Source organism: Myotis myotis, unplaced genomic scaffold (assembly GCF_014108235.1).
Source record: "Myotis myotis isolate mMyoMyo1 unplaced genomic scaffold, mMyoMyo1.p scaffold_m19_p_21, whole genome shotgun sequence".
Lineage (NCBI taxonomy): Eukaryota > Metazoa > Chordata > Mammalia > Chiroptera > Vespertilionidae > Myotis > Myotis myotis.
Genome location: NW_023416326.1, coordinates 670,817 through 695,906, shown reverse-complemented (window position 1 = coordinate 695,906; position 25,090 = coordinate 670,817). Strand labels below are relative to the sequence as shown.

At 66.5% G+C, this 25,090-nt stretch overlaps 1 protein-coding gene across 4 annotated transcripts in view; it reads right to left on the bottom strand.

The window, feature by feature from the left end:
• KIF21B (kinesin family member 21B) overlaps positions 1–25,090 on the bottom strand; it is a 34,404-nt gene that overhangs the window by 7,756 nt on the left and 1,558 nt on the right. For 2 of the 4 annotated variants that reach the window (XR_004975061.1, XM_036355120.1), the window contains exons 2-28: positions 15,566–15,788; positions 15,151–15,333; positions 13,838–13,987; positions 13,618–13,752; positions 13,331–13,498; positions 13,100–13,215; positions 12,248–12,443; positions 11,289–11,478; positions 10,840–10,903; positions 10,532–10,750; positions 10,111–10,201; positions 9,587–9,704; positions 9,284–9,475; positions 8,534–8,733; positions 7,924–8,031; positions 7,427–7,495; positions 6,870–7,096; positions 6,589–6,736; positions 5,734–5,925; positions 5,527–5,628; positions 4,451–4,616; positions 4,277–4,328; positions 4,087–4,144; positions 3,032–3,237; positions 2,865–2,939; positions 2,168–2,281; positions 640–678 (exon numbers count right to left, since the gene is read on the bottom strand). Coding sequence is in view for 2 of the 4 variants with exons in the window: in XM_036355120.1 (XP_036211013.1) it covers positions 640–678; positions 2,168–2,281; positions 2,865–2,939; positions 3,032–3,237; positions 4,087–4,144; positions 4,277–4,328; positions 4,451–4,616; positions 5,527–5,628; positions 5,734–5,925; positions 6,589–6,736; positions 6,870–7,096; positions 7,427–7,495; positions 7,924–8,031; positions 8,534–8,733; positions 9,284–9,475; positions 9,587–9,704; positions 10,111–10,201; positions 10,532–10,750; positions 10,840–10,903; positions 11,289–11,478; positions 12,248–12,443; positions 13,100–13,215; positions 13,331–13,498; positions 13,618–13,752; positions 13,838–13,987; positions 15,151–15,333; positions 15,566–15,788 (3,801 nt within the window). In the remaining 2 variants the exon portion in view is untranslated. The remainder of the gene's footprint in view (positions 1–639; positions 679–2,167; positions 2,282–2,864; positions 2,940–3,031; positions 3,238–4,086; positions 4,145–4,276; positions 4,329–4,450; positions 4,617–5,526; positions 5,629–5,733; positions 5,926–6,588; positions 6,737–6,869; positions 7,097–7,426; positions 7,496–7,923; positions 8,032–8,533; positions 8,734–9,283; positions 9,476–9,586; positions 9,705–10,110; positions 10,202–10,531; positions 10,751–10,839; positions 10,904–11,288; positions 11,479–12,247; positions 12,444–13,099; positions 13,216–13,330; positions 13,499–13,617; positions 13,753–13,837; positions 13,988–15,150; positions 15,334–15,565; positions 15,789–25,090) is intronic. The other 2 variants (XR_004975062.1, XM_036355121.1) reach the window with 1 other exon arrangement.

Below are 25,090 nucleotides of genomic sequence, written 5' to 3'. Positions count from 1 at the left end.
GGGCTAACCCTGCTCTCGAGGGGCTGGCAGCGTCCTGGGGGGGATGCCTGGGCCCCGGGTGGGAGGACGACAGGATGCGGCCACGGCGGGCGGTTAGCGGAGGGCTTGGCGGGAGAGCTCTCAGCTCAGCTCAGGGCCCCTGGGGCCTGGGACGCGCTCTGTGTGTGGGGTGCTGTGAGGGCCCCCCGCCCCCCGGCACTCCGGGTCCTTGTGCCAGGAGATGGGGGTGGGGGCAGAGCTGGGGTCTAAGTGTGCGGCACCGACGCAGGCAGAGCGACCCACAGACTTTCCGAGCATGGCATCCACACCCGCTCGGCCCGCCCCCCCAGGCCCCATGCCCCCCCCACCCCCCCGGCCCAGGTGACGGGAGCAGAAGACAGGCCGTGACAAGCGACCGCACGCCCCTCCCCGCGCGAGCCCCCAGCTCCAGCCGGTCGGTCAGGGGGGCAGTCAGAGGCCAGGCAGCCGCCAGGAGAGGAGGAAACAGGGGCGGGAAGGGGCCTGGGGGGCCGAGGAGAGGAGGGGTGCATGCTGAGGACAGGGTGCAGGCGGAGGGGCCGAGAGAGAGAGAGAGAGAGAGAGAGAGAGAGAGAGAGAGAGAGAGAGAGGGCTGGGAGGGGTGCGCGGCCGTCTGTGTACCTCAGGACCTCGGACATAGAGGAGTCGCTGTCATCAGACCTGGGAGGGCAGAAAGTTAGCCGGATTAGGGGGGGCGGGGCGGGCACACACAGGGCGCAGAGCAGCAGTCAGGGGCGGTTATTCTCGGCGAGGGGAGTGGAGAGAGGCAAAGGGGGGAGGCGCCGGGGGACAGCAGGGTGGGGGAGGGGGGCGGGCTGGCCTGGGCGCTGGGGAGGCCCGCAGCTGACAGGGTAGGATGGGGGGCCCCCTCCCGAGGACGACGCGGGATCGCCGGCCCCACACTCTGGGGAGACTCCTCCTGGGATGTTGTCTGCCCCATCCACAAGCTGGGGGCCCCCGCACCCCCGCAATGCTGGGGCCTGCCTGCTCCTCCCACCCGGGAGGGGACCGCCTGAGCTGGCTGTGCACCTCACATGAGCCCCAGACCCGGACCCCCGGATGGGATTGAGGTCTGGATGACCCCTGGATGGACTGGGGTCTGGACGACCCCTGGATGGACTGGGGTCTGGACGACCCCTGGATGGACTGGGGTCTGGACAACCCCCGGGCGGGACTCAGGTCTGGACGACCCCTGGATGGATTGGGGTCTGGACGACCCCTGGATGGACTGGGGTCTGGACGACCCCTGGATGGACTGGGGTCTGGACAACCCCCGGGCGGGACTCAGGTCTGGACGACCCCTGGATGGACTGGGGTCTAGATGACCCACAGGCTGGGATGGCGAGAGACTGTGAAAGCGGGCGGGAGGGGGCACTTGGTTGGGGGCACTTGGTTGGGGGCACCAGGTTGGGAGGGGACCCTGGTTGGCGGGGGCCAGGGCGGGGCCAGTAGGGAGTGTGAAGAGGAGCGCATGGAGCACAGGCCCCCCGCCCCTGGGCAGAGCCCCCGTTAGGGACACGGGCAGCTGGGTCCCAGCCCCAGGCCCTTGGCCGGCTGTGCGCTTCCTAGGCGGACACCCGCGGGCCTGCCTGAACCTCATTCCTCTCCTGTGAGGCGGGCAGGTCGTGCTCACAGCTGAGTTGTGGCTCAGGGGAAACCTTGGGGTGAAAGCAGGTGCTACATGGGATGGCTGTCACCCCCCATCACACCAGCAGGGGGCGCACCGTGGGGTGAGCCGACCCGGCCACGGGAAGGTGACAGGGGACAGTGCGCGGGGCCCGTCTGAGTGTTTGGGGAGCAGAGGGGACTGGTGAGGCGGCAGGAAGGGGCTTCCGAGAATCCAGGCACCAGCCACGGAGGATTCGGGGTCGTCTGGGGGCCTGCGGGGGCCTGAGCGCCCCTGTCCGTCCCTGCTAGCTCGCTCCCGAGGTCCCAGCTCCCTCAGGGAATAGACGGGTCCCCGGTCAAGACGGAAAAGACAGAGATGCCAGGAGTGGGGCCGGAACAGAATGTCTGGAGACTGCCCAGCTGTGCCAACCCTGCCCACGCCCACGCCCACGCCCACGCCCACGCCCACACCCACGGCCACGGCCACGACCAGTCCGCGGGCTCCCTCCCCTCAAAGAGCCCGCCCAGTGCCGGCTCTTACTTGTCCAGCGCGGAGCCCTGGCTCTGATTGCTGGTCAGACGCGAGAAGACGTTGCGATCGTTGCGTGGCCGTGTGGGCGGGGACGAGGGGGGCGTGAATCCCACGTCTGTGGACCTGCCAAACGGGGACAGAGAGCGGCATGTCAGTGTCGGACCCATTCTGACTCCGTCCGACCTCAGACACACATGTGGCTGGTGGTTCCTGGTGGTTACAGCATCGACCTAGGAACCAGGAGGTGTCGGTTCGATTCCCGGTCGGGGCACAGGCCCGGGCTGCGGGCTCGATCCCCAGTGTGGGGCGTGCAGGAGGCAGCCGGTCATTGATTCTTTCTCATCATGGATGTTTCTCTCTCTCCTTCTCTCCCTTCCTCTCTGAAATCAATAAAAATCTATTAAAAATAAAAGAAGGGGCTGAAGGACATTTGGGCAATGATGGAGACACCAGCACGGAACCCACACCCACCAGCGATTTTAGCTGCGGGCTTGGCCCCGGTTCTAGGTGCCGACAGAGGTTGTGCGTCCGGAGTCCATGCAGGACGGGGCGGGGGAGGGACCCTGGGGGCGGATGGGTGACGGCGGGGACTGGCCCGGACTAGAACGCGCCCGAAAGGATCCGTAGCGTGGACGCTGCCGCCACTCACGCCGCCCAGGCCCCGATGGGCAGCCACACTGGTGCCCAGCCCGGGACCCGCTCTCACCTGACGGGCTGCCCGCGGTCGTACGACTTCCTCCGGGTCAGAGGGGACGTGTCGGTGGCTCGGGACTGCCGGGGGCTGGAGAAGGGAGGCCAGTGAGTCCGGGTGAGCCCGGTGGGCCAGACCCCTGCCCACCCCCCGCTGCCCGCCCGCCCCGCCGCCCGCCTTACAAGGTGCTGCCTCTGGTGGGCAGGCTGACGGTGCGCGAGACCTTGTCGCGGGGGTAGGGGTCGCGCACGGAGAAGCCCACCCCGTCCTCCGTGATCTCCACCAGCGAGGCCAGGGACTTGGTGATGTTCTTGGTGGAGCTGTCCAGCGGGGGCCCCAGGCACTCGGCCGACGCCGCCTTTATCTGGGCCGACAGCTTGGGCTCGCCCTGGAAGGGAAGCGCCCGCAGGTGTGACCCGGGAGTCCCGGGGGGGTGGGGCGGACGGTGGGGCCTGGGCCGGAGGCAGAGCAACCCGGGAGGTGGACGCACCAGCCATCACCCTGAGCCCGTCTCTCAGGGCTTCTGGCCAATGCAAGGCAACAGACATGGATTGTCTGCCCTTATGTGGACTGTGTACCCCAAACGTGTACCCCAACCTGTGCACAAGTCTCTCTTAAGAAAGCCTGTTCGTGCCCGGCCGGCGTGGCTCAGTGGCTGAGCGTCGACCTAGGAACCAGGAGGTCAGGGTTCGATTCCTGCTCAGGGCACAGGCCCAGGTTGCGGGCTCCATCCCCAGTGGGGGGTGTGCCGATCCATGATTCCCTCTCATCATTGATGTTTCTCTCTCTCTCTCTCTCCCTCTCCCTTCCTCTCTCTAAAAATCAATCAATAAAAAAAAAAATCCCTTTTCTTGGTTCAAGCCTACCCGTGGCCGCACCCTCCCTGGCCCCCAAATGCCCTTACTGCCGCCCCTGCTGGTGGCCGACGGGCTGCGTGTACGACAACCAGGATCTGTTCGGTGAGTTGCTGACTTGGGTCTGGGCCGGGTAAGAGGGAGGTTTTGAAAGCGGGAAGCGGGGCCCTTGGTTATGGTGACGTCACCAGACTCGGGCTGCTCCTTCCATTTCTCTCCCTCCCCCCACTTCAAAAAGAGCAGGCTGCCCCGGGTTACACACCTGCACCCCGGGTGCCCGCCCCTCCCGTCCTAGGCTAGACCCGTCCCCACTGGAAGCAACACGGGGTCGGGCTTGGGGGGCGAGGGTAGAGGGGCCTCGCCGGCCTCCCGAGGGGGCTCACCTTGAACTTGAAGTCGTCGTGGCTGCTGGAACCTTTCATGGTGAACGACTGGGAGAAGCTAAGGGAGAAGCAGGGGGAGTTCAGGACCCCGAGAGCCCGTGTGCGCCCTGGTGCTTGGGGACCCCCCTCGGGCTGGGCCCCGGACCCCGTGGCTCCCCCACCCCCAGGTCCGCGCCGAGCTGGGACTCACCTGCCCTCGGAGAACTCCGACACCTCCTCATCGGTGCTGGCGTAGCCGTTCTCTTGGGGGGGGGGGGGAGTGATGGAGAGGGGGGGTCAGATGGGTTTGGGCAGAGTTCTGGGGAAGCCAGGGTCCCTGGGTCGGAGCCCTGGGGCCCGGGCCGCCCCCCCGCCCCCCGCATACCTTGCTGCACGTTGTAGATGAGGGCCTGCAGCTCGGGGTGCGCCTCCGCCTTCTCCCGCAGGGCGTCCAGGAGCAGGTGGTTCTGGGAGGAGCCCGCGAGGTCGGTCTGCCTCAGCCGCCCCTCCAGCAGCCGGATCTGGGCCTCCTTCTGGGCCACCTGCAGCCCCTGTGGACGGGGAGCGGGCCCAGGTGACCCTCCCCGGCCTGGGACCAGGGGCACCCCCGCCCCTGCCCTCACACCACCGGCTCCCACCCAGGGAGACACGCTGGAGGGCCCCCCCCATAACTCCCAGACGTCGCCTGTGCCTGGCTCAGACCTGGGGTGCACCCCTGTGCCCCCTGACTTTCCCCACACAGGACCTCAGAGTGTGACTGTCTTTCATGAATCATTAGGTTAAATGGGGCCTTTTGGGGGCTCCATCCCCAGCGGGGGGCGTGCAGGAGGCAGCCGGTCCAGGCTTCTCTCTCAGCATGGACGTTTCTATCTCTCTCTCCCTTCCTCTCTGACATCAATAAAAATATATTTAAAAAAAGAAGAAGAAGAAGAGGGACGGGTGAGGAGTCCGGGGTGGGGAGGGGCAGGCTCCCCCCTGTCCAGAGCTGGACTGCATGCTCCCCACGGGGTGCCTGTCCCCGAAGGCCGCAGCCCGGGACCCTGCTGTCCCAGCATAAACCCTGCTGGGGGGAATGTGGCCCGTCCGTCCGTCCGTCCGCGCTGCCCCACCCAGCACACGCGCGCACACACTTGCCCTCCGCCTCCCGCGGACTCAAGCCCAGCCCTGCTCCGGACGGGCCTGGGCCGGTGCGTAGGGTCCCCTTTACGGGAGGCCCTGCTGCGAGCCAGGCAACGGGCCAAGCTGCTCACAGGCGTCATCTCGTTAAAGCGCCGAACCAGCCACAGCCTCGGTCCGTCTGTCGTCAGCCCGTTCCCTGGGCGGAACCGGGGCTGGGCGTGAGGCGGCGGCGGCTTGCCCGAGCCTGTGAGTGACGGACGTGGCTCTGAGCAGCCAGGTGGGAGGGGGCGGGGGGGGTCCCGTCCAGGAGGCGCGCGGCCGCCCACCTGGCCGATGGCCCACCTTGTCGATGGACGCCTTGAGGAAGTTGTCCAGCAGGAGGCGGGCTTCGGCCAGGGAGCAGGAGCTGATGACCACCGACGTGTCCGTGGAGTCCAGCTCCTCCTGGGGCCGGAGGCAGAGGGCCCGGGTCAGCAGGGCTGCGCCCCGCCCCGCACCCCACTCCCTGCATCCGCACCCCCACCCCCACCCGCCCGCCGCCCCCCGCACCTTGGTCTCCTCCAGCTGCACGATGGTGGCCTGGCAGTCGGAGATGCTGTCGTTGATGTAGTCGATGTTGGCCGCCAGCGCCTCCATCTCCTCCGCCAGCTCCTGCAGCCCCTTCTCCTCGGGGCTCTCCGCCTGCAGCCGCTCCCGCTTCCGCCGCAGCGCCTCCTGCAGGAGGAACAGCTCCTCCCTTTTCTGGGGGGGGGGGGGTCGGGGAAGGCCTCAGGGTGCTGTTCAGCCCTGCCCACAGCTGCCCCCACCGGCCCCCGCGTAGCCTCATGGGGACCCCCAGCACTTCTGCATTCGAGAGCTACCATGAGGATCAGGGGACGGGGGACGAGAAAGGTCGGAAGAGCCTGCCTGAGCCGTCAAAAGTGACAGCGGACAGCCTGGCCGGTGTGGCTCAGTGGTTGAGCATCCACCTAGGAACCAGGAGGTCAGGGTTCGATTCCCGGTCAGGGCACAGGCCCGGGTTGTGGGCTCGACCCCCAGTAGGAGGCGTGCAAGAGGCAGCCGATCCATGATTCTCTCTCATCATGGATGTTTCTAACTCTCTCTCACTCCCCCTTCCTCTCTGAACTCAATAAAAAAAAAATATATATATTTTAAAGTGACAGGAGATGGCAGAGGGTTGCAGGTGGGAGGGAGGGGTGCAGAGGGAGGGAGGGGTGCAGAGGGAGGGAGGGGTGCAGAGGTAGGAGGGGTGCAGGCGGGAGGGAGAGGGAGGGTGCAGAGGTAGGAGGGGTGCAGGCGGGAGGGAGAGGTGCAGAGGTAGGAGGGGTGCAGGCGGGAGGGAGAGGTGCAGAGGTAGGAGGGGTGCAGGCGGGAGGGAGGGGTGCCGGGAGGGACAGCGCCCACCTTGATGAGCCGCTCCATGTCGGCCTCCAGGTTGACAAGGGTCATCCTCTGCATGACGATGTCGATGACCCTGCGCTCCAGCGACTGCCACTTGAGCCGCGCGGCCTTGCTGAAGCTCTGGCCGGCGCCCTTCTTCTGGAACTTCTTCCTGGAGACAGAGGCCAGCGGGTTGGGTGGGCCCACGCCAGGAGCTGACAGCCAGGGGGCGCCACGGGGATGGGGTGGGGGTGGGGGGCCCTGCTTCCCTGGGCTCGCCTCTCCCGGGCCCCCCCTCCCCCCACCTGGCAGGCCGGGTGCCGTGGACAGCGGACTGGTCCCCCACGAAGTGGTTGATCTTCCGGTTCCACTGGCGCACGATGGTGGACACGGAGCGGGCCCCCGACTCGGCCTCCGACGAGGTGGTGCTGGCGGACACCTCGGCGCCCGAGTCCAGCATGGGCGGCTTCGGCACCACGCGCCCCGCCACCCTCTCGGACATGGGCTTGGCCAGGCGCCTCAGCGCAGACACCTGGGGGCCACGGAAGGAGGGTCCCAGTGAGCGGGGGACACGGAGCCCCGAAAATGCCCAGGTCGGGGGAGGGGCAGGGAGGGAGCATCTAGGGGCCCCTCCGCCCCGGCCTGGGCTTGGGACTGAGCCAGGGGCCTCTGTTTGTTGTGAAATGAACACAGAAGAGACTTGTTCTGTTTTGTTTTGAAAGGAGGGACCAGAGCCTGCAGCCGGCCCTCCTGCCTCCGCCCAGGTCGGGCCTGTGTCCGCCGGGAAGGAGGGAGCCGGGCCCAGGCTCCCAGCTCGGGCGGAATCCGAAGGGGGCGGCCTGGGGGGGAGGCACTCCCTCACCTCCTGGGTCTTCCTCCGCAGCACCAGTTCCTGCTGTCGCTTCTGGGACTCCAGAGCTCGGATCTGAAACTGCGGGTGCGAGACGGGGGTCCCCACTCAGGGCTGGTGGGCAGAGGCCTGGCGGCTCAGAGGGGAAGGCTGAGGCCTAGGGGCTGGCCCCTGTCCCCAAGGGGCTACTACCCGGCCTCTGGTCCCCACCCTGAGCCAGGAGGCCCGGGCTGGGGGCTCTGCTTGCTGGTGACCTCGGGCAAGTCCTGCCCCTCCCTGGGTTCCGGTCTGTCCCCCCAACAACAAGGCAGGGCTGGACACACTGCTGGAGAGTGACGGGGGGCAGAACCTCAACGAGGCCCCGCCCATTGCCCCGCCCCCTGCTCCAGGCCCCGCCCACTGCCCACCGCAGCTCTGCCGGCCCCGCCCCTCCAGCTCCCCACTCCCACCCCCCAAGTCTGCAGGGCCCCGGACCCTGGGGGGTGGGAGGGTGGGGAGGGCGCCCTCACCTCCTGTCGCCGCTGCTCCTTCTTGAGCTGCGCGATCTCCCGGTTCCTCTTGGTCTCCACCAGCCGCCGCCGCTGCTGCTCCTCCCGCATCTGCTTCATCAGGGCCACCTGGCCGGGCAGAGGGGGCACCGGGACCGGGCTAAGCAGGTGTCCACTCGCTGCAGGGACTGAAGACGCTGGGCCGGGGGTGGGGGGGACGGGGCAGCCTACCAGGTAGCCCCTGAGGTCCGCCCCCCACCCCCCCGCAGGGGCTGAGCTGCCTCACCTCCTGGGCCACCCACCAGCCCAGCCATGTCCAACCCTGGCCCCCCTGCTCACGGCCCCTGGTCCCCGTCCCCCAAAGCCAACGTCCTGGGTCCGCTATTCTAGGACCTGATGTGGACGGAGCACTCTCTCTCTCCCGACAGCTGGGATGCTGACCGGGGTGGGGGTGAGGGTGTGGGGTGTGGGGGTGAGGGTGGGGAGTGGGAGGGTGGGGGTGGAGGGGGTCAGGGTTAGGGACAGCCCCAGGACCAGGTCAGGGTGCAGGAGGCGAGGGAACGGCAATGACTGCTCACCGCGGTGGGTGGGCCCTGAGGTGACACCCCGCAACCCGCCCCCTGGGCCCCACCTTGGCCTTCTTCATCTCCGCCACCTCGGCCTGCAGCTTCTTCAGCTCCCGCTCGTAGCGCGACTGGTTCTTGAGCAGCCGCGCGTGCTCCTTCTGGGCAGCCTGCAGCTTCTGCAGGTCCCGGTGCATCTCCCGCAGCCGCTTCTCGTAGTCCGCCTTGATCTTGTTGGCCTTCTCCTCCGTGTAGCACTCCATGGTGCCTGCGGGCCGGTCCCCGAGAGAGGCGGCCTCAGGATCCGTCCCCACCCGCCTGCCTGGCCTTGGGGAAGCCACGCCCCTCTCTGCACGTGTGGGCGGGGCTTGAAAAGCAGGAGGGGGCGGGGCCTGCGGAGTTGGGGCTGTGGTTGGGACCCAGGGAGCAGGAGGGGCGGGATCGGCAGAGCTGGGGCGGGGCCTTGAAGCAGGAGGGGCGGGGACTGCAGGGCTGGGTCTGTGGGCGGGATCCAGGGAGCTGGAGAGGCGTGGTCGGCAGAGATGGGGCGGGGGAGTGGGCGGGGCCTCGGGGCTGTGGCCGTGGGCGGGGCCTCGGGGCTGTGGCCGTGGGCGGGGCCTGTGGAGATGGGGCTGTGAGCGTGACCCGGCGAGCAGGAGGGGCGGGGTCGCAGAGATGGGGCGGGGCCTTGAAGGAGGAGGGGCGGGGCCTGCAGGGCTGGGCGGGGTATGGGGCGGGACCCGGGGAGCAGGAGAGGCATGGTCAGCAGAGATGGGGCGGGGAGTGGGCGGGGCCGCGGGCGGTGGGCGGGGCCTCACTGAGGTTCTGCAGCACGCGGTCGCGCTCCAGCTGCGTGTCGCGGATCTTGTTCTGCAGCAGAATCAGCTTCTCCTCGTACTGGTGCTTGAGCGTCTGCAGCCGCCGCTGGCTGTTCTCCAGCTCGTCGATCAGCTTCTGCTTGATCTCGATCTCGCACGTCAGGTCGGCCAGATCGGCCTGGAAGTTCACCTCTGCGGGCAGAGACCGGCCTGACCCAGGGCGCCAGGGTGGGCGCCAGGGCCCCGGGGCGAGGAGCGGGCAGGGGGCTGAGGGGGCCCCCAGCCCAGGCGCACGCCACGCACCCTTCGCCTCGGGGTCCGAGTCGGAGTCCACCAGGCTCTCCTCGCTGCCCGAGTCCTCGTCCTCGTCCTCGCGCCCCTCCTCCTCCTCGCAGCCACTCTCATCCGGATCTTCCTCCTCCTGCGCATCAGGCGCCATTAGGGGGATATAGGGGGGCGGGCGGTCCCTCCCCCACAAGCTGGGCCCCGCCTCAGGGAGGGGCACCCAGAAGCAGAGGCTGGTCCAGGCATCCCCGCAGGTGGGAAACGGGGGTGAGGCCCTGTCGGGGCCCCTTGTGCCCACCTCCATCCTGGAACGGAGCTTCCCATCCCCCCAGCAGCCTGGGATGAGGGAGGGGACTGAGGGATGGCGATCACCATGGCAACCCAGCAGAGAGCAGGAGGCAGACCAAGCGCAGTCCCTGTTCCCGCGGTGCACAAGGAGGTGCTGGGGCCCCACCCGGCGGGAGTGGGGTGAGTGTGCGAGGGGAGGGGAGGGGAGGAGAGGGGCGGGGAGGGGAGGGGCGGGGTGGGGAGGGCGGGCTCACCTCCTCCACCTCGTTGTCCTCATTCTCATCCGTCTCCTCGCTGTTTTCCTGTTGGAGCTTCGCCCTCTTTTTGAAGGCCTCCTTCTCCGGGCTGCCCGGGGGGAGAAGGGCAGGCGGGGTTAGGGGGCTGGACCTGGCTGAGCACGTGGCGGGGGTGTGTGTGGGGGTGTGGGGGGTGGGGGGGCAGGTCTAGTCCGGAGCTCACAGGACAGGACCAGGTTCCTGCTCTGCAGAGTGTGGCCGCCCTTCTCGTCCCCCCGCCCACAGTCACCGGGACTGGCCGCCTCCCTCTCCCGGGTGGACAAGAGCAATCGGTGGCTGTGCCCCAAAGGCGGGCTGTCTGCTCAGAGGCCCCAGGGGACCCCGGACGGCGACCGGGGGGGGGGGGGGGCACCCGGCGAGATCCCGGGCGCTCACTCGCCTCTTCCTCCGCTGCCGGACCTCCTTCTTCTTGAGCCGCTCCAGGTCCTGCTTGGCCCTGCGGATCACCTCCGAGGCCTCCTCCATGGCGCTGGCCGGGCTGCCCCCCAGCCCCGGGGCGGCCGGGGAAGCCCCCAGGGAGTAGGGGCCCCGCGCCGAGGCCCGGGAGAGGCTGCGACGCAGGGACTCGTTCATGGCCTCGCTCTCCAGCAGCTTTGTCCTGCGGGAGGGGGTGGGGGGTAGGGGTGAGGGGGCCGCCCTCGCCTGGCCAAGGCCCCCGGGGGTCCCAGGGGTGCCGGGCTCACTCACCGCAGCTCCTCAATCTCCCGGATGTAGGTCTGGATCAGAGCACCGATGGCCTCGTTGCCATCACCTGGGGGAATAAGTAACAAAAGCACCTTCAAGCCCGGCTGGCGTGGCTCAGTGGTTGAGCCTCGAGCTATGACCCAGGAGGTCAGGGTTCGATTCCCGGTCAGGGCACGTGCCCGGGTTGCAGGCTCGATCCCCAGGGCGGGGCGTGCAGGAGGCAGCCGGTCCATGCTTCTCTCTCATCACTGGCATTTCTCTCTCTCTCTCTCTTCCTCTCTGAAATCAATAAAAATATATATATTTTTAAAAAGCTAAAATTGAGTGGAAAAAGATGCATGAATGAACCGATCTGTGAGCTCCTGGGCTGGCCCAGCCCGCCCGTCTCCTGGCCAGGGGCGGGGAGGGAGCCCTAGCCTCGGTGCGCCCAGCCGGCCCGGGCACCCACTCACCGGCCTTGGCCAGCAGCAGGTTGGCCTCCTGGCTCATGAGGTGGGTGACGCGGCTGTTGATGGCGTCGATGGCGTCCTGCATGGCCTTCACCCGCAGGCGCAGGGCGCCGTTCTCCTTCTGCAGCATTGCGTTCTCCCGGAACAGGTCGCTGTAGCCCTCGCTGCCGTCCTCCCCGATCACCCTCTTGCCCTGGGAGGGGGGGCGGGCGGGGGATGGGGGGGAGTCAGAGCCCCAGGGAGTGAGGGCCCAGTGTCCCTAGAACACAGCTCCTGTCTCCCACGCTCAGAAGCCATACACGGTCGGTTTCTATAGCGACAGAAAAGCCCAAAGTCTGTGACCGGCCGTTCCAGGCTTCCCCTCAAGGTCACCTCGACCTTCCCTGCCACAGCCCACCTTCCTGTCTCCACAGACTCTAACCCAAGGGTCCAACCCGAGGGGACCTGGGCAGCTGGTGTGAGTGAGGAGGTCCATCTGGGTGTTAGACAATAGGGAGTTGGGGGGGATTGGGGCCAACAGAGTCCTTCTAGCCAACGTGGTGCCCTGCGTTGTGACATCTTCAAATATGTCAACCCAAACCCACTTGTGTGCCGGATCCAGGCCCAGGACCACTAACCGGTGACTTCCGCCTTAGTCACAGGGAACGGGGTACGTCCCCCAGGACACACGTTCACATCCCACAATGCCTGCTCCTCTTGCTTCTGCCGACAGCTCACTCGTGCTTCAAACTCCATGGAAAAGGACTCCTCCTCCATGAAGCCCTCCCTGACCACCTGAGGAAGTAGGGCCAACTCTCTCCTCTGCCTGCCCCGACCCCACCCTGCACACTGGGCGACTCGTGCGGTGCTACCCACTATCCTGATTCTCATTCTGGGCCTAGGAGCCTCAGCCGGTCAGCACAGCGGACGTGAGTCTGGGCGTCGTGAGATCCGCACCACGCAGGCCGCGGGCATGAGCTCACCGCCTTGTACTCCATGAGCTCCATCTGCAGCCGCGCGATCTCGGCCCGCAGCGCGCTGATCTGCTGGCTGGTCTTGTCCTGGTTCACCACCACCTTGTTCTTGATGTTCCGGGCCCGGTTGGCGTATTTGAGGGTGTTGAGTGTCTCCATGAAGTCCCGGTCGGAGGGGCTCACGCAGGCGATCATGATGGTCTGGCTGGGGGTGCAGGAAGCGGGGGTGAGGGTCCCAGGGCCCAGCCGGCTCCTCAGAAGCACATCACAGAGCAGAGCTCCCGCTGCCCCCTCTGCACCCCCATTTCCTGAGGACTGGGCTTCACGGGGCAGAACCTGGGTGGTGGGGACCTGGACCCCCCACAGAGCAGGTGGCGGGCAGACTGTGAGGGGCCAGCGCCAGAGAGATGGCCCTGCATCTCTTTACCATTTTCCATCTATTACCCCGGCTGAGCTCTATCACCTTTTTATTTTATTTTTTAAAAAATGTATCTTTATTGATCTCAGAGAGGAAGGGAGAGGGAGCAATAGAAACATCCGTGAGGAGAGAGAATCGTGGACCGGCTGCCTCCTGCACGCCCCCTGCTGGGGATCGAGCCCACAACCCGGGCCTGTGCCCGACCGGGAATCGAACCCTGACCTCCTGGTTCACAGGTCGATGCTCAACCACTGAGCCACGCCGGCCGGGCTGTCACTTCCTTTAGGGACTATCCCTCCCTGGGTGCAGAAGAGTCCCATCCTATTGGCCCGAGGTCAGGGGGCATCTCAGCCCAGAGCAGGGGGTCTCCTTGTCCCCGGGGGCCTTCACCCTCAAACCCTCCCACCCTGACCCCCAGGAAGCCCCGCCTCCCCGCCTGGTACCTGTTGCCCCCCAGCGAGTCCTGCAGGAGCCGCGTGAGCTTGGAGTCCCTGTAGGGCACGTGCACCACCTTCTTGCTCTGGTCCCCCAGGGCGCTGATCACATTGCCCAAGGCCAACTGCGAAGGCAGACCCGGCGCTGGAGGGGGGCCAGGGAGGGACCGCCCGGACCCCAGGCCACCTGCACCGACCCCCGACCCCACCCCCACCCCCTGCCGCCCGCCCGGCGCCTACCAGGCCGCAGTTGATGGAGATGCCCTCCTTTGCCCGCTCGCCCGTGGCCCCCGTCCGCTTCAGCCGCTCGGAGCCCGCCAGGTCCACGAAGTGAAACTTGGCCGTGAGGGTCTCGTACTCCCTGGGGGGCGCCGCGCCCTCAGGAAGCCCGGTCACCCCCTCGTGCACCTGCAGAAGGCGGGAGGCGGCCGCTGACTCGGGGTCCCGCATGGGCGTGGCTCCTGCCTCCTCCACCCTCCAAGCTGCCGCCCCCCACCCCCTTCCCGCCGGGGCCCGGGGGTCCTCACCGGGTCGGGCTGGGTGCAGACGCGCATCTGGCACAGGTGGATGGTGAAGATGGCGTGGGAACGGGAGCTCTGCACGTTCATCTGGGTGCTGGCCGTGGTGCGCGACAGGGCGCCCTGCCTCAGGCACTGGATCAGCTGGGAGGGAGGCGGCGGTCAGGCCACCCCCCCATGGCCACCCCGCCTGCCCCGACCCTGACCCCTGACCCCGGGGCACGCCCACCTCCTCCTGGGAGCTGATGAGGCGGGACGTGACGCCCGTGGTGTAGATGCCGCCGTTGGCGTCCTCATGGATCTTGATGTTGGACCGGCGGTGACGGGCGTCAGGGTCCCGGGTGGCGTCGAAGAGGTCCAGGATCTCCTCGTTGTAGAGCTAAGCAAGGAGGGGGAGGGGGGGACGGCGGCTGGGCTCACATCTATAGACCAGCTCCATTCTGCAGATGGGGAAACTGAGGCCCTGGGAGGTTCCCGGGCCGAGCCTGTCCCTCAAGTTCTGGGTTCCACGGCCTTTGGCCTGGACAGGGGTGGGGGCGGCGGGGCCCTCCCGCGGCTGCTCCCCCTGGGAACCAGGCTTCGGCAGGCCCGGCAGGAGGCCGGGAACCAGCGCCAAGGGGACTCGGGTTCTAGGTCCAGATACAGACACGACCAGGATCTGGGCAAGTCCTGTGATGTCGCTGCCTGGGAAGGACGGGATGGGGGGGCGCTCCCCGATTTGGGGGGAAGCAGAGCTCAGTGGGGGTGGTCCCTAAGGGGCCTGGTGGTGATGACGTCACAGCGGGGCAGGGACACGCCTGTGTGCCCAACATGCAGGAGCGAACATGGCCCAGCCATGTGGGGAGACCGTCACGGGAGGGGGCCTGGCCGGGAGCGGTCACCCCACTTCAGAGGGCCTGGGCCTCGGACATCCCTGCGTTTGGAATTGCTGGCCCAGGACGAGGCGGGGGGGAGGGGGTGTGGCTGGGGAGGGGAAAGGGAGCAGAATCCTGCAGGGGGAGGGGCGGCTGCAGGCCTCACACAGCTGAGGGGTTGGTGGCCTTAAAGGACAGAAATACCGACGGGAAGGGGGAGAGGAAACGGAAGGGGGACTGGGTGCCACGGTGTCTGTCCGTCTGTGTGTCCGTCGGGACAGACAGGGCACCATTTAACCCCTCCCGGTTCACCCTGGACCTGGGATTTTGCAGGAGTCGGAGTGAGGCAGGCGCCTTCCGGAGCCTTTCCTTCCGGGGGTCAGAGGGGACTCAGAGGGTCAGGAAGGACCTCAGCCAGAATGGACAGGGCCCGGGGCCGGGGAGGCCGAAGGAGGGGCGAGAGCCACGGTCCTCAAGCCCCACCAGACGCAGGAAATCCCTTCGCGTGTCCCACCCTGCGGCCTTCCAGCTCTCGCTTGGATGCTCCCAGCAGCGGGGAGCTCATCCCCTGAAGATGCCTGCGTGGCTCCCGCGGCTCATTCCTCTGCCCCGGAGGAGAGCCCAGCTCCCGTGCACGGTCTTGCGGCCCCCGTGTCCCCCACCTGCCCACCCCGCGAGGCCGCAGTACCTCCAGGAACTGGGCGCTGACTTTGAACTCGGGCCCGGCCACGCCCTGCTCCTGTGCCCGCCGCTTGCGCTCGGCGATGCCCCCAAAGAGGTGCGCGATGGCCCTGGGGATGATGCCCTGCTCCTCCTCCGTCGCCGCCGTGTCGAAGCCGGTGCCCATGGTGTACGTCTTCCCGGCCCCCGTCTGCATGGCAAAGACCCAAGGAGGGGTGAGCCGGCACCCCAACTCCCCCGCCCGCACCCCGTGGCAGTCCCTCCGGCTGAGAGCCCGCCCCTCTGTGGCATCCTGGGACGACTCGCGCTCCTGGTCCCGGCTGGTTCTGGGTTCCACAGACCCAGCTGCCTGGAGGCGGAGCTCTCGCCCGTCGCCAGCCGGTGAGGCTGGCGTGGCCGCGGTGGGTGCGCGGTGGGCTCACCTGCCCGTAGGCCAGCACCGTGGCATTGTAGCCCTCGAAGCAGCCCTCGATGAGCCTGCGCACGCAGGTGGCGTACACGTGCTCCTGCCAGGCGTCCAGGTCGAAGACAAAGTCGTAGGTGAAGGCCTTGTCCTTCCCCAGGAGCACCTGGGGCTCCCCCGGGGTGACGGAGGTGCAGATGTGACATCCCTCAATCTTCTCCTTGGGCAGCTGCGGCCGGATCCTGCCGGGAGCGGGAGCCCCGGTCAGCCCTCCGCCCGGTCTCCCCCCTGCACTTCCACTCCCCAGCCCCCCCTAGCGCCCCCCAGCACCCCCGGCTGGAGGAGAGGGGAGGGAGTTTAGGTGCACTCGTTCCCCCTCCGCCATCGCTCCCCCAGGCAGAGGACAGAGGCAGCTTCTGTAAAAGTAAAATAATAAATCCGCCCGGCGGGGCTCGGTGGCTGAGCGTCGACCTAGGAACCAGGAGGTCAGGGTTCGGTGAATCCCTCCCGTCAGCCCGGCCTGACAGGCGAGACTGGGGCGGAGGGGTTTCCATGACTGGGCCCAGGCTGAGCAATGGGAGGTGACAGCCCCCCCCCCCCCCGCCCTTGCCGGGCTGACACGAGCACGCACTCCTGCCTCCATGGGGAGCCCCCGGCAAAGCAGGGAGCTGGGTGGGGACGGAGGGACAAGCCTGGCCGCTCCCGGGGCTCCGTTCTGGAGGAGACCAGAGCCTCGCCGAGGCCTGGGGGGCCGGAGCACCTCCAGCTCAGACGCCCCCCTCCCCGAGGCAGGGCCTGGCGGACATTCTTGGGAAGCAGCTCTGGTTTCTCTCCCAGCATCCCCCCCACCCCCCCTTGCAGCATCGAGCAAGGCCAAGTTCGCTGAGGAGGGTGGGGACCTGTAGCAGGAACCCCAGACCAGCCACAGGGGGGCCCCACAGCCCAGATCCCGGTGGGGGGCGAGAAGGGTTCCCTTGCAAAAAGGAAGAAAAGTGTCATCAGTTTGAGGGGGGCGCTAGGCATGGACGGGGCTACCTCCATCCCTCAGCTGCTTCCCCCCTCCTCCAAGCAGCCGTTGCCATGACGACGTCACCATGGCAACCAGATGTGAGTCAGTGAGCATGTGCGGAGGGATTGGCAGAAAGCACCTCCCAAAATGCCTAAAGCGAAAGGGGGTGGGGTGGGCGCGAATGCCCCCGGGCTCCCCCGCACAAGCCAGCCCTTGGCTGCCAGCTGGGCCCTCACAATGAGCTGCTTGTCAGGCCCGGCTCCCTAAGCCAACATTTACCCGGAGAAGAAGAGAGAGAGAGGTCGGGGCCAGCACCCACCCGGGGCCGGGGGCGCCGGCCACCACCACTGAGCCAGGGCCTCCCGCCCCCCTGCCCCTGCCCCGGGCTGGCCCTGGCCCTGGGCTGTCTGGGAGCTGCAGGCCTGAGCTCACCTGAGCCCATCTGAGCCTGAACCCCGCTCCGCGCTGCGAGGGCCGGGGAGGGCCTGGCAGGTGCTCCGGGCCCAGAGCTCCCACAGACGGTGGCCTGGGGTCATATATATAAAATATTTTATTGATTTCAGAGAGGAAGGGAGAGGAAGAGAGAGACAGAAACATCAATGATGAAAGGGAATCATTGATTGGCTGCCTCCTGCACGCCCCCTGCTGGGGACTGAGCCCGAAACCCGGGCATGTGCCCTTGACCGGAATTGAACCCGGGACCCTTGAGTCCGCAGGCTGACGCTAACTGGCTAAGGCTATATATATATATATATATATATATATTGATTTCAGAGAGGAAGGACGAGAGAGATGGAAACACCAATGATGAGAATCATGGGACGGCCGCCTCCTGCACGCCCCGTACTGGGGACCGAACCCGCAACCCAGGCATGTGCCCTGACGGGGAATCGAACCGTGACCTCCTGGTTCCTAGGTGGATGCTCAACCACTGAGCCATTCCGGCAGTGTGTTTGCGAATCTTAAGTGACGCCGCTTTACTGTGTGGCCAAGGGCAGGGCTCAGCGTGCGGAGGGGAACGGGGTGCCGTGGCCTCGGAGCCACAGTGACCTGTGCAGGCTGTGGTGCCGGGCACAGGCACCGGGCAGGCCCTGAGCTCTGGGCCTCGGGACTCAATGTTCCCCGCCCACGGCGCCCAGGTGCGCCAGGTGCATGGGGTCAGGCCTGGGCAGCTTTGCCGGTTGGACCAGCTCCCACAGACGCCCGCCCGGCCCCGTGGGCCGCTTTCGATGGGATTTCTGGATCCAATTCAAACACCATTTAATTACCCCAGGCAGATGGCCATGCTGGCGATTGGAGGAAATCGAATCAGGGCCCCTCGAGGCCGGGGTGGTGGGGCGCAGGGGGTGGGCAGAGGGACGGCTGCTGCCCTGCCCATCAGAGCCCATCAGAGCCCGTGGGGAGGCGAACAGTCCTTCACCAGCAGCCCCGAGGCCACGGGGACCCCGCCTGCCGGGAACAGGAGAGCCGGCCCGCAGGGGACAGTGACGAGGGGGCGCCGGGATGTTAGGGCCCGGGAGTTGCGGGTCCCCTTAGGCATTCACCCCGGGACCCTCGGTGGGCCCAGCCACCTCCTGTGGGGTCCTCTGTGGTCAGAGAGGCCCCACACCAGCCCATTCTCAGCACCAGGGGGCTTTGCGGGGCACAGGAGGGTGAGGGTGGTGCCCAGAGAAAGGGGCGCGGCCGGGAGGCTGCGGCCACGGCCACGTGTGTCACTAGTTTCCCCGAGCAGCTGAGCAGGATGCGGGAGAGCGCGGTGCCAGGAGTGGGACGCGGAGGAGTGACTGGAGACGGAGGCGGAAGAGAAGGGAGATTCTCTTAAGTAAGAGATGCTCTGAGCAAGGGGTTTCTCAGCCCGTTCTCCAGGGAGCATGGGCACCAGTTCCGTGGGGGTCCCACGGCAGCCACAGGCCGAGGATCCAATTCAAACACCGTTTAATCACCGAGGAGTGTGGGCCAGATCCAGGGCCGGGGTGAGGAGGGGGAGCACAATTTAAGGTGCATGAAAAACGCAGTGGTTGAGCGCCGACCTGTGAACCAGGAGGTCAGGGTTCGATTCCTGATCCAGGCACAGGCCGGGGTTGCGGGCTCCATCCCCAGTGTGGGGTGTGCAGGAGGCAGCCGGTCCATGGCTCTCTCTCATCATGGATGTTTCTCTCTCTCTCTGTCCCTCTCCCTTCCTCTCTGAGATCAATAAAAACACACATTTAAAGAAAACCTCCATCCTCAAGGTAAATTACGATTTAACGCAATGTGTGCGAAAGTCCCACTGGCTCACTGCGGCCCGCGGGTCTGCTCCCGGCCTTTGTCAGTAACGTTTTGGGGACCGAACGCCCATCTTCGTGCAAGGACTTCGGGGATCTGCCCCTCGGGCATCTTCCCCGAGCCCCACGCCTCCCCTCCGGGGCCTCCATCCTGCAGGGAGGCCGCCTGACCCCTGCTCAGCGAGGCCTGGAACCTCCCAGAACAGAGCGAGGTCTATTCCCCGCTTGGCAGGGGCCGCCCAGCACGGCGGGAGCGGGGAGAAAGGGCCGAGCTTTTCAGAGGCAGGACTTGGCACGGGCGGGCGGGCATGGGCACCGGCACCGGCTTCCCCAGCTAGCAGCTGAGCCGGAGCTGGGCGCTGAGGGTGTGATTGGCAGATCCCTCCCCCACCGAGAAGTGAGCCCGGGCCGCGGGGACCAGACCGCACGCAGGGCCCACCCCCAGCTCGGAGCCGAAGAAAAGCTGAGCTCAGCGGTTCCTCAGACCTCGGGGAGCCAGGCGGACAGGGCAGGAGGGGAGGACAGAGGAGAGAGGGAGGACAGAGGCGGGAGGAGGCGGCCGGGGACGCACAGACACTGCCAAGGAGAAAAGGGTGCCCCGGACCCCCACCAGGCTCCATGGCAGGAGGGGGGGGGATGGGGCCAGCTCGCCGCACGCCCACCCCATCCTTAGTGACAACACGCAGCCAGCCAGTCGCGGCCCCCCAGGCTCCGCCCGGTGACCGTGGGGTCCTGGGGGCTTGCTCAGCTTTTAAGGGGAAATTCGTTCCACCCAATCCGCTGGCCAGGCCCCCCTCCTTTGTCTTCTAAGCGACCTGCCCCCCCATCTTGACCTTGAGCTCCTCAGGGTGCAGCCAACTGCCAGGTGACGGCTGTGATATTACAACAAGGAACTCGGGGCACGATGGAGGTCAGCTTCGTTCCCGGCCCTTTTCTCTGCAGGCCCCAGAGCTTCCTCCACTCCCCCCGTGGCTGAGCCCGCCACACCCAGGGGGAAATTAAGTAACTGGGTTCAAGGCCACATGGAGACAGAGTAACACGGTCCCAAGGCAGACCACCTTGACCAGCCCTCCGCCCTGACCCAGCCCAGGAGGAGAGCTGGGAGCACCCGTGGCTGGAGCGGTGGCGGCCTGCGGACTGAAGGGTCCCGGGTTCGATGCCGGTCAAGGGCACGGGCCTCGGCTGCAGGTCTGGGGCAGGCGGGAGGCAACCAATCGATGTTTCTCTCTCACATCCGTGTTTCTCTCTGTCTCTCTCCCATCCACTCTCTAAAAATCAATGGAGAAATATCCTTTGGGTGAGAATGAAAAAGAACCGAGATCTGGGCTGGCACCACCTCTCAGGAGGCCCAAATCACCACCGAGACCAGCGGTTCTCCACCTTCCGGCCCTTTCAATACAGTTCCTCACGTGGTGACCCAACCATACAATTATTTCCGTGGCTACTTCGTCACTGTCATGTGGCTACTGTGATGAATCGTCATGTAAATATCTGATCTGCAGGATGGTCTTAGGCGACCCCCGTGAAAGGGTCGTTCGACCGCCAAAGGGGTCGCGACCCACGGGTTGAGAACTGCTGACCGAGACCCTCAGGAGAAGCTGTGGGGACTTGGGGGGTAGAAGCCCGTCTGTTCTCTTCTCCTGTGGGACTCCGAATACCTGTCTGAGTCCTGAATTGGAGCCCCGAAGGCCAGTGGGCCGGCCGGCCCAGGAGGGACAGGGAAGTGAGAGGCGCATCCATCGCCCCGTCGCTGGGCGAGCGGCCTTGGAGTCCGAGGGACCGAGCAAAGGTTGCCTCGACGCCCGGCCTCCCCGCCCGGCCTACAGGCAGCCGGTTGACGCTCTTTCGTGAAGGTGTGTGTGCGTGTGTGTATGTGTGTGTGTGTGTATGTGCGTGTGTGTGTGTGTGTGCGTGTGCACGTGGCAGGGACATGGCACGGCCCGTGACCTCGGGTCTGCCTGGCTCTCTGAGTCACTGAGCTGCAGGGTGACCTGTCAGGGACCAGCTCAGAGACCAGCCAGATCAAAGGGGAGCCGGCCCGCCTGGCGGGAGGGATTTAGATAAGCTTCCTGCCTGCTCGCTCCTGCCGATCCCGGGAGGGGGCCGGGCCGGCCAGACACAGGCTTCTTCCTGGAAACCCTGGTCCCCGAGGGCACTCAGAGTCTTGGGAGCCTGTGCCCAGCTCAGGGGTGCAAGCGAACCCCGTCATGGGTTAGGACGACCCTGCAACACGCACCTCCCCATTTCCCCGAGGCTCTCACGCGCCCCAAGTCACGTGAGACTCGAGCCATCCTGTGCGGAGCCGGCTGAGGGCCCCGCACCCGGGCGGGAGGGCGGCTGGAGAAACCGGACCCCCCCCCCCCCCCGAGACCGCCCGGCTGGTCCGACCGGCAGCCCCGGGAGGGGAGCGCGGAGCCAGAACCCGGGTGCGCCTGCCCGCGGAGGCCTTCTGAGCAGACAGAGCATCCTCCTCCAACGCCGGGCAGCCCGCCAGCCGGGAGGCGGCTGAGGCAGGATCCGCTCTCCCGGGGGAGTCTGGGGCGCAGACACCGGGCCATGAGCTGACTTAGCCCCGAGGAGGAGACATCTACGCCTCCTCTTCCCACAGAGGCCAGAGAGCCACCCGAGGAACCAGGAGGTCAGGGTTCCGTTCCCGTGGCTCCGTGGTTGGACATCGACCTATGAACCAGGCCACGGTTCCATCCCAGTGAGGGGCGGGCAGGAGGCAGCCGATCAGTGATTCGCTCTCATCACTGATGTTCCTCTCTTTCCGAAATCAAGAAAGAAATACTTCTTTAAATTATAATAATAAATATATTAAAAATCGAATCATCAAACAGGGTGTGAGTCCCATCGGGGGTGCTGGCCCTTTCGCTGCAGGGGTGCAGAGAGGGGAGAGCACAGAGCCCGTGGCAGCCAGAGGGTCCCGCTGCCCGTCCCCCTCCCCCAGACCTTCTCCTGGCCTCTCAGACCCTCCCCGCCGCCCTCAGAGAAAGGACCCCAGACAAGAAGGCTTTGTGCTGTGGGGTCAAAGGGCATGGGTTGCGGAGGCCCCTGCAGGCCCGGGGAGAGGGGCCTGGGCTCCCCCGGGAAACCTCCGCGAAACCTCGGGTGTCAGCTCAGGGAGCACGGGGTTCAGAGCTGTGACCCACTCCCTCCTGGGGGGCGGGGGTCCTGGACCTTCCTCTTTCACCCCAGAGTCCGGCTCAGGGACAGGCGGTCCACTGGGGGGGGGCACCTGGGGGAGAACCTTGTCCAAGGCCCCCCCAGGGTACCCCCAGAAAGGCTGAAATCAGGCAAGGGGAGGAAACGGGCCAGCAGAGCGGGATGACAGTCAGAAGTCGGGGAGCAGACAGGGGTGCGAGGAGCCGAGAGACGGGGCCAGACCCTGCCCGGAGCTGGACAGACCCCACATGCTCCGCCCGTGTGAGTCCGAGGCCGGGGCCGGAGCCTGGGAAGCACAAGCCCAGCTCAGGGACCCGTTCAGCTGCCGCCGGTCTCAGGGCATCTGGCGGGGTTTCCCATGACCTCCCGGGAGACGGAGCTGCGGCGCCCAGAGCTGGCGTGTGACAGCATCAGCACGTGGGGGGCGGGGGGGGGGGGAGCTCAGGGCAGGGGCCCTGGGGACGGTCCCTGCGGAGGAATGCGGAGCAACAGGCAGGGCTGAGCGCGGGCCGCGGGGACGGGGAGCCTCGCCCCCCACATGGGCCCCGGGCCCAGGCCACCGTCTCGGGAACAGGACGGAGACCGCACGTCCAGGGGAATTGACGCTCCCTCAGCACGAGAGGGAAGCGGGATTTGTTTTTTATCTTATTTTTAATATATTTTTATTGGTTTCAGAGAGAGACACACACATCAATGATGAGAGAGAATTGTGGATGGGCTGCCTCCTGCATGCCCCCCACTGGGGATCGCACCGTGACCTCCTGGTTCCTAGGTCGGTCGGTGCTCAACCACGGAGCCAGGCCGGCCGGCCGGGCAGGGCTTATTTCCAAACACTTTATGCCCACCCACTGCTGAGGAGCCGACCCGCTGTCCCCATTCTGCGGAGGGTGAAACTGAGGCCCAGATGCGGACAGAACAGGCACCCGGGGCCCCGCCCTGCCCTGCGCCCCGCGATGGAAGAGTGAGGGTGTCGCCCGGACACTTCCCCGGCCCGGCCCCACCCCACCTCTCTCCGGTAGAGGTTTTGAAAAGCCTTCATCCAATCAGGTCGGCTGCCGGGCGGGGGAGGGGAGCGGCTTCCGGGGCTGTGGTTCCTACAGGCCACTTCCTTGCGATGACATAAGCCCTGTGCCTGCACGGGAGGCCTCCCCAAGGGCTCAGGTCTGGGGGGCCGCCTGCCCGGGGCCCGGGTGGGACGGCGCGGCCCTTACACGCTTGTTTCTGTCTCCTCGGTCTCTCCGTCCCGTCACCGATTCTCTCTCTTTTTTAAAAAAATATTCTTATTGATTTCAGAGAGGAAGGGAGAGGGAGAGAGAGAAACATCAATGAGAGAATCATCCATCGGCTGCCTCCTGCACGCCCGCTACTGGGGGTCGAGCCGGCAGCCCTAGGCATGCGCCCTTGACCGGAATCGAACCCGGGACCCTGCAGTCCCCAGGCTGACACTCTATCCACTGAGCCACATGGGCCAGAGCAGTCACCAATTCTCTCGATCCAAAATTCAGATGGACACGGACGATGTCAGAGTAGCGGGAACTAGGGAAATATGGCAGCCCCTCCCCCCCCCCCCGCCCCCCAGTCCTCTTCCCAGTCCCTGCTCCGCTGGCCGAGGCCCCCCCTCCCAGCAGCCTGAAGGAAGGAAGCTTAAGGAAATGGGGCAGAGATAAGGGGAGGGGGTCAGGCCGCACTGAGGGCGCCCGTGGTGGGGGCCCAGAGGCGGCGGGGGGGGGGGGGGGGGGGGGGAAGAAGGGTCTTAAATAAACATGCCATGTGGTTGGCTTCCTTCCCCAATTTGAACTCTGCCAGCTTGCACTTCCTAGCAGCTGCCCCCCCCAACACACACACTCTCTCCCGCCCTGAGGCAGCGGCGCCCCCTCCCCCGGGGAGGCCGGCTCTAGGTCCTTATCCTGCAGGGGATTAGTGGAGGGAGGGAGGGCGGGCAGATGCGCCCTGGCCTGGCCATCTCCTGGTGCCAAGGGTGCAGAGGCCGAGGGGCCAGGATCCAGGAGGCCTGGAGGGGGGGGCTCTAGGGGGGGGTCTCACACCTAGACCTTCCTACCCCCTTCCCCACAGCCCAGGTCCTGAAAGTGCCCCTCAGGCTCTGCCCCAGCCCAGGCCTCCTCTGCAGGGACCGGCGGACAGGACAGCGGCTCTGGCCCTGGTCCCTGGAGCTCTGGGCCTGGCACTTCTCAGCTGGGCTAAAAGCTGCCCCGCAACCCCCGGCCCTGGCCTCCGGGCCCCATGAGCTGGACCTGGGCTCGCTGGACGCTGGGCTCAGGGCAAGTGATGCTCACAGGGCGTCAGAAAGCAGCCCAGTTACAGACAAGAGAGGACTCCAGCCTGGCTGGCACGGCTCCGCGGTCCAGTGTCGACCTGTGAACCAGGAGGTCACGGTTCGATTCCCGGTCGGGGCACAGGCCCGGGTTGCGGGCTCCGTCCCCAGTGTGGGGCGTGCAGGAGGCAGCCGGTCCACGATTCTCTCTCATCATGGATGTTTCTCTCTCTCTCTCTGAAATCAGTAAAAATATATTAAAAAACAAAAAAGAAGGGACTTGTACAAAGTCCGAGAGCACGGCACCGGTGATGGGCAAGCCTCGGTGACCCCCAAACCTCGGTCGTCCCCAGTCTATTCCAGCCCCCCATGCGGTGCTTTAGGGGGGCAAGAGGTTCCTGGGGGTGGGGGTGGGGTTGGCGGGGGACCCGGGAACCGAGGAACTCTCCCTGACAGCCGGGCCCGTCCTCAGCTGTGTCCGGCATGTGTGCCTTCCACGGCCCGCTGCCCATTGAGGTCTGCCATGTGCCAGGCCGTGTGCCAGGCCGTGTGCCAGGCGGGCACTCCCGCTGAGGTGGGAGGGCGACCCGGGCGGGCCCTCACCTTCCAGGAGCCCTGAAACCGGGGCTTGTCTGATTCTCGAATCCCCCCACCCGTCACCCAATCAGCAGCTCAGGCGAGGAGTGGGCACCCCCCTCTCCCTGGGCGAGCTGAGTGGGCAGCAGAGATGAGGCCAGTCCCTGCGAAGAATGGGGTGCAGTGGGCGGGCCCAGTCCCCTTTCTGTGGCAAGCATCCCAGGGACCTCTGTTGGGGGGGAAGGGAACCCCAGCTCT